Source organism: Palaemon carinicauda, chromosome 38 (genome assembly GCF_036898095.1).
Source record: "Palaemon carinicauda isolate YSFRI2023 chromosome 38, ASM3689809v2, whole genome shotgun sequence".
Classification (NCBI taxonomy): Eukaryota; Metazoa; Arthropoda; class Malacostraca; order Decapoda; family Palaemonidae; genus Palaemon; species Palaemon carinicauda.
Genome location: NC_090762.1, coordinates 3,341,773 through 3,349,272, shown reverse-complemented (window position 1 = coordinate 3,349,272; position 7,500 = coordinate 3,341,773). Strand labels below are relative to the sequence as shown.

The 7,500-nt window shown below is 34.7% G+C and overlaps 1 protein-coding gene across 5 annotated transcripts in view; it reads right to left on the bottom strand.

The window, feature by feature from the left end:
* Nucleotides 1-7,500, bottom strand: part of LOC137630378 (uncharacterized) — a 209,845-nt gene that overhangs the window by 84,454 nt on the left and 117,891 nt on the right. For all 5 annotated transcript variants that reach the window (XM_068361818.1, XM_068361817.1, XM_068361816.1 and 2 more), the window contains one exon: nucleotides 2,999-3,102. In XM_068361818.1, coding sequence (XP_068217919.1) covers nucleotides 2,999-3,102 — 104 coding nt within the window. The remainder of the gene's footprint in view (nucleotides 1-2,998; nucleotides 3,103-7,500) is intronic.

The following is a 7,500-nucleotide window of genomic DNA, read 5'->3' as shown; positions in this document are numbered from 1 at the left end:
TATATATATATATATATATTTATGTATATATATACATATACATATATATGGTAATATATATACTGTATATATACCTGTATATATATGTTTTATGTGAGTATATATATATATATATATATATATATATATATATATAGTATATTTATAAATAAATATATAAAACATATATATACAGTATATATGTATGTATATATACACACACAGTATATTATTATTATTATTATTATTATTATTACTTGCTAAGCTACAACCCTAGCTGGAAAAGCAGGATGCTATGAGCCCAAGGGCTACAACAGGGAAAATAGCCCAGTGAGGAAGGGAAACATGGAAAAATAAAATATTTTAAGAAGAGTCACAGCATTAAAATAAATATCTCCTATATAAACTACATAAATTTTAACAAAACAAGAGGAAGAGAAATTAGATAGAATAGTGTCCCGAGTGTGCCCTCAAGCAAGAGAACTCTAACCCAAGACAGTGGAAGACCATGGTACAGAGGCTATGGTACTCCCAAGACAAGAGAACAATGGTTTGATTTAGGAGTGTCCTCCTAGAAGAGCTGCTTACCATGGCTAAAGAGTCTCTTCTACCCTTACCAAGAGGAAAGTGGCCACTGAACAATTACAGTGCAGTAACCCCTTAGGTGGATAAGAATTGTTTGGTAATCTCAGCGATGTCAGGTGCATGAGGACAGGAGAATATCCAATGAGTAGGCCAGACTATTCGGTGTATGTGTAGGCAGAGGGAAAATGAACCGTAACCAGAGAGAAGGATCCAATGTAGTACTGTATGGCAAGTCAAAGGACACCATAACTCTCTAGTAGTAGTATCTCAACGGATGGCTATATATAAATACATATATATACACACATGTACTGTATATACATGTATATATACATATATATACATACATATATACACACATATATAAATATATATATATATATATATATATATATATATATATATATATATATATATATATATGCGTGTATATATATATACATATATATACATGCATATATATATATATACATATATATACATATATGTATATACATACATATATATACATATATATATGTACATACAATATATATATATATATATATATATATATATATATATATATATATATATATATATATATATATATATATATATATATATATATATATAAATATATATATATTATTACTAGCCAATCTAAAACCCTTGTTGGAAAAGCAAAATGCTAATAAGCTCAAGGGCTGCAACAGGAAAAATAGCCCAGTGAGGAAGGGAAATAAGGAAATAAATAAACGATATAAGTAGTAATGAAAAATTAAAATAGAATATATTAAAAAAACATTTAGAACATTAAAACAGGTAATTTATATATAACTATAAAAAGACTTATGTCAGCCTGTTCAACATAAAAACATTTGTTGCAACTTTGAACTTTTGAAGTTCTACTGATTCAACTACCCGATTAAGAAGATTATTCCACAACTGGGTCACAGCTGGAATAAAACTTTTAGAATACTGTGTAGTATTGAGCCTCATGATGGAGAAGGCCTGACTATGAGTATTAACTGCATGCCTAATAATACGAACAGGATGGAACTGTCCAGACAGATCTGAATGTAAAGGATGCTCAGAGTTATGAAAAATCTTATGCAACATGCATAATGAACTAGTTGGACGATGGTGCCAAAGATTAATATCTAGATCAGGAATAAGAAACTTAATAGACAGTGAGTTCCTGCCCAACAAATTAAGATGAGAATCAGCAGCTTAAGACCAGACAAGAGAACAATACTCGAAACAAGGTAGAATGAAAGAATTAAAACACTTCTTCAGAATCGATTGGTCACAGAAAATCTTTACACTTTCTCAATCTTTTGTGCAATTGAAGATAGACCTAATGTGTTTCTCAAAAGTAAATTTGCTGTCGAGAATCACACCTAAAATTTCAAGTCATACAAAGTTAAAGAAACATTATCAATACTGAGATCCTGATGTTGAGGAGCCACTGTCCTTGACCTACTTACAATCATACTTTGAGTTTTTTTAGGATTCAAATTCATACCCCATAATTTGCACCATGCACTAATTTCCGCTAAATTTCTATTAGGGGATTCAGCAACTCCAGATCTACATTCAAGAGATGGAACTGATGCAAAGAGAGTACCATCATCTGCATATGCAACGAGCTTGTTTTCTAGGCCAAACAACTTGTCATGCGTATATAGTGTGAAAAGTAATGGGCCAAGAACACTACCCTGAGGAACACCAGTTATCACATTCCTATAATCGTGGCAGTAAAGAGCTGAAGCAGATGACATGCACTACGTATACACTAGCTCTTCCTTAAGCAAACTCATTTCGAGATAAATGACTTACCCTGCTTTTTATTATAATTCATGTATTACTAACTTGATAAGTATTTCATTTTTATCTCTCTACTACATTTAAAGATTATTAGTTTAGGAAAATTATTTTTTGTCATTGGCACTTGGCTTAAACCTTTTCTTGCGGAGTGCAACCGGACAAGTAGATTTCCAACGAAGTAAGCAAGCATTGGGTCTAGGAAGGTCATACAGCATCGAGACGCATATTAGAAAATACACTGCAATTGCAATTTAAAAGTTCCAACAGAAAGACCTACATTTGAGCAAAAATATAATTGCCAATTGCACACATATTATTTGTCAAGACATTAACACTAAATCAAATGACTTTTTTTTTTATAACTATATGTTCAAGGCTTACTTATTCTGTCCATTTTAGCACCAAGGATAAATTTGAAACAGGTCTGTGAAAACTTAAAATCTGATATTGAAAAGTACCCTTCAAAACTGTTAAAAGAGGTTAGCAGATGAAATGTCAAAAGCTACAAAACATGCCAACTAGGTTTGAGAGTGCATATTAGCTATATGTACGATAGCTTATGTTATAAAACTTTTGAATAGGTATAGATCTAATGTATAAGTGAAGGAATGTTCTATATACTCACTTCTTTCGGCTCCGTTTTCCTTTCGCGAAACTGTACTATACTGGGATGATTAGGATCAAAGTCCGGAATGACACAGGTCGGAGTATCGATGAGTGGAGGTGAACCTAAAAAGTAGAGATAGTGATGATCGTGGGAATAATGACAAAAGCAATAAATCACATTATAATGTGCAGTATTCTACCTGGATAATACAAAAAGTCTCTTGAAAGTTAAAACTCCAATTAGTTTAATTTCATCCCTTAACCATCAAACCCCCTCTTCCTATTCACCTACATACACCCTCAGACAGACTTGAAAAATATCCATGGTAAATATCTCTGAAAAAAATAGCTGTCTAAAGTGTGTTTAAATGACTACTATTTGACTTGAAATGGTGCACTAATATATTTTCCTGTTTTTTACGAGGCTATAATAAGTATGTGTGTTTATTTTACGTATATAATTAAAATGTCATAATACAAATAGGAGGGGGATGTATGGATCAGATTTTTAGTGAGGCAGATAGGCGAGAATTATTTAGCAAAAGGTAAGGTGTATGTTGCATTTACAGATTTGGAGAAAGCTAATGATAAGAGTTGATAGCGAAGCGTTTTGGAATGTGATGAGGTTATATAGAATTGGTCAATGGTTGGTGCAATCAGTGAAGAGTTTATATATATGCAGTAAAGCATGTGTTAGGATAGGAAATGAAGTGAGTGAGCATTTTGGAATGTGATGAGGTTATATGGAATGGAATTGGTGGAAGGTTAGTGCAAGCAGTGAAGAGTTTATACATAGGCAGTAAACCATATGTTAGGATAGGAAATGAAGTGAGCGAGTGGTTTCCAGTGAGTGTGGCCGAGTCAAGTATGTGTGATGTCGTCATGGATGTTCAATTTGTCTGTTGATGGAGCTATGAGAGAAGTAAATGCTCGAGTGCTTAGTCAAGGATTGTAACTGATACATGGGATTGATCATGAGTGGGAAGTGAATCAGTTGTTGTTTGCGGATGATACTGTATTAGTTGCAGAGTCGGAGGAGAAGCTGGGTGGATTAGTGACAGAGTTTGGGAAGGTGTATGAGAGAAGGAAGTCGAGAGTTAATGTATATAAGAGTAAGGTTATGAGATGCACTAGAATGGAGAGTGGTGCTAGGTTGAATGTCATGTCAACCAGAGAGTTACTTGAAGTAAATTGGTTCAAGTATTTGGGGTCTGTTATTGCTACAAATGGTGGCGTGGAAGCAGATGTACGTCACCGAGTGAATGAAGTATGTAAAGTGTTAAGGGCTGTGAAGGGAGTGGTAAAGAATAGAGGGTTAGGAATGAATGTAAAGAGTTCTGTATCAGAAAGTGATTGTACCAACTGTGATGTATGGATCAGAGTTGTGGGACATGGGAGTGGTGGCGAGACAGAAATTGAATGTGTTTGAGATGAAGTGTCTGAGGAATATGGCTGGTCGATCTCGATTAAATAGGGTTAGGAACGAAGTAGTGAGGGTGAGAACGGGTGTAAGAAATTAGCAGCTAGAGTGGATATGAATGTGTTGAGGTGGTTTGGCCATATAGAGAAAATGGAAAATGCCTGTCTGCTGAAGAAGGTGATGAGTGCAAGAGTTGATGGGAGATGTACAAGAGGAAGGACAAGGGTTGAGGTGGAAAGCTCTGAGTGATAGGAGGATAGATGTTAGAGGTAAAAGAGCGTGCTACAAATAGGAATGAATGGCGAGCAATTGTGACGCAGTTCTGATAGGCCCTGCTGCTTCCTGCGGTCACCCCAGTGACCACTGAGGTAGCGGCAATAGGGGATTCAGTATATGAAGGGTTGTGGTGGCCGATGTGGTAACGTCCATGACTGGTGGACGCCAGACTGGGATTCGAGTCCCGCTCAAACTCTTTAGTTTCTTTGGTTGCTGCAACCTTACCACCCTTGTGAGCTATGGAGGGGGGGTTTGGGGGAGCCTATAGGTCATCTGCCGAGTCATCAGCAGCCATTGCCTGGCTCTCCTTGGTCCTAGCTTGGGTGGAGATGGGACATGGGCGCTGATATTATGTGTATATGAACAGTCTCTAGGGCATTGTCCTACTTGCTATTGCAATGTCACTGTCCCTTGCCCCTGCGATTCATGAGCGGCCTTATACCTTTAAAGAAAAACCTTTAAATAACAGGGGAGAGTGGGCTGTACCACCTTAACAGTACCAACCATACTTGGGTGAATCCATTGTCAGGCTGGGAGGAGCGAAGAGAAGAAAAGTCCCTTTTTGTTCTGTTTTATTTTTTAATGTCGGCTATCCACCCAAAGTGGGGAAGTGCCTTGTTAGATAGATAGATAGACGAAAGCTATGTATGAACATTACTATATATAAAGAGAGAAGGGCTGTATTGAGGGTTTTTAAATAAAAAAAAGAGAAAAAAGAGAAAAAAGCACCATCTGAGACAGAGAACATCAATTTGATTTTGGAGGGTCCTTTTCCCAGATCTGTTTACCATAGCTATTAAGTCTCACTAGATAACAGTGGTTGAACAAATGTAGAAATATACATATAAGGCATGTAAGGCATATGAGGCATTCGTTCGCCTGAGAAAGTGACTCGTTTGTATAAAAGAAAATATATAGGCTACTTACTCACGACTCTGTACTTTCATATATTTTGAAAATGTACTTGAGATTTCTGGCGAATTATCGAGAAAATGTGTATGAACACTAAGACCAGCCTAACCGTGGTCTTAGGAATTTTATTCAATGAAACTTGCATAGGTCTCACTATTGGAAAGAGTACATAGCTGATAGGAAGCAGCCCATAGGACTAAATAAGAAAAAAGAGCTAATGTGAATATTACCAATAGATCTTACTAGTAAGCGTGTAGAGTAGGGACTAAAAGAACATATGTATAGATATTAGACCTACATCTTGAAGAATAATCTTAATGTACTAAATGCATAGCCAAACCGAAAAGACAATACAAAATTTATATCTTTTGCGAAATTCAGAAATTTACCTTAATTGTATGATGCAATGAGCAAATTAAAAACACGCGAACATCGCTAAACTTTATTGCATGAAGTTGGAAAATTCATCAAACTTGGGAAGGGTCTTCATTTCCCTAATAAAATAAATTGTTTTTTTTCCAAATCATATGCCACTAAATGCAAATTGGTTCGAGTATTCAACTGCATGAAAAGACAAAGCAGACCATCGAACCTCGAGTTACTATTTTCTGTGGTTTATGAACGTTTCACCAAAAGAACAATTCTTACTTGATTTGTATTCGCTAGAAATAACTTTATGTTTACAATTAATGATTTCGATCGGTCATAGCTCATTGTATTCATGACATATAAAAGGTCAGAGTGTATTGCTATTACTTCCGAGCGTATTGATTCGCTTGAAAAAGAGATTTTGGCCAAGGCCTATAGACCTCGCTTTTGGCAAAGTTGTATATTATGGATACTGCTTCATCGATTGAAAATACGAAGTAGATTAAAAAAACGTAACTAATTTTAAAATTTGTAATCGAAGAATTATAAAACCAAATATACATTTGTGATTCGCTTGAAAAGAGATTTTGGCCAAGGCCTATAGACCTCAATTTTGGCAAAGTTGTATATTATGGATACTGCTTCATCGATTGAAAATACGAAGTAGATTAAAAAACGTAACTAATTTTAAAATTTGTAATCGAAGAATTATAAAACCAAATATACATTTGTGATTCGCTTGAAAGAGAGATTTTGGCCAAGGCCTATAGACCTCGCTTTTGGCAAAGTTGTATATTATGGATATTGCTTAATCGATTGAAAATACGAAGATTAAAAAAACGTAACTAATTTTAAAATTTGTAATCGAAGAATTATAAAACCAAAAATACATTTGTTTATTTTCTCAAAAATAGATGGCAAACAAGTAAAAAAAAAATCCTTTGTTTTCTCGCTAAATCCCAGAGTTACTGGCGAGCGAATTTCTTCAGTTAATATATGAAACCAATAAATCTTATGTTGGTGCATATTTTGTTTTGAATAATTCATTTTTAAAGCGAAGAGATACATCGTTAATGAAACACTGCATTCAGATCTCCCTGGACAATTCTATCCTGTTCGTAATACTAGGCAGGCAGTTAATTCTAATGGCAAGTGAATTTCTTCAGTTAATATATGAAACCAATAAATCTAAGGTTGGTGCATATTTTGTTTTGAATAATTCATTTTTAAAGCGAAGAGATACATCGTTAATCAAACACTGCATTCAGATCTCCCTGGACAATTCTATCCTGTTCGTAATACTAGGCAGGCAGTTAATTCTAATGGCAAGTGAATTTCTTCAGTTAATATATGAAACCAATAAATCTTATGTTGGTGCATATTTTGTTTTGAATAATTCATTTTTAAAGCGAAGAGATACATCGTTAAACACTGCATTCAGATCGCCCTGGACAATTCTATCCTGTTCGTAATACTAGGCAGGCAGTTAATTCTAATGGCAAGTGAATTTCTTCAGTTAATATATGAAACCAATAAATCTTATG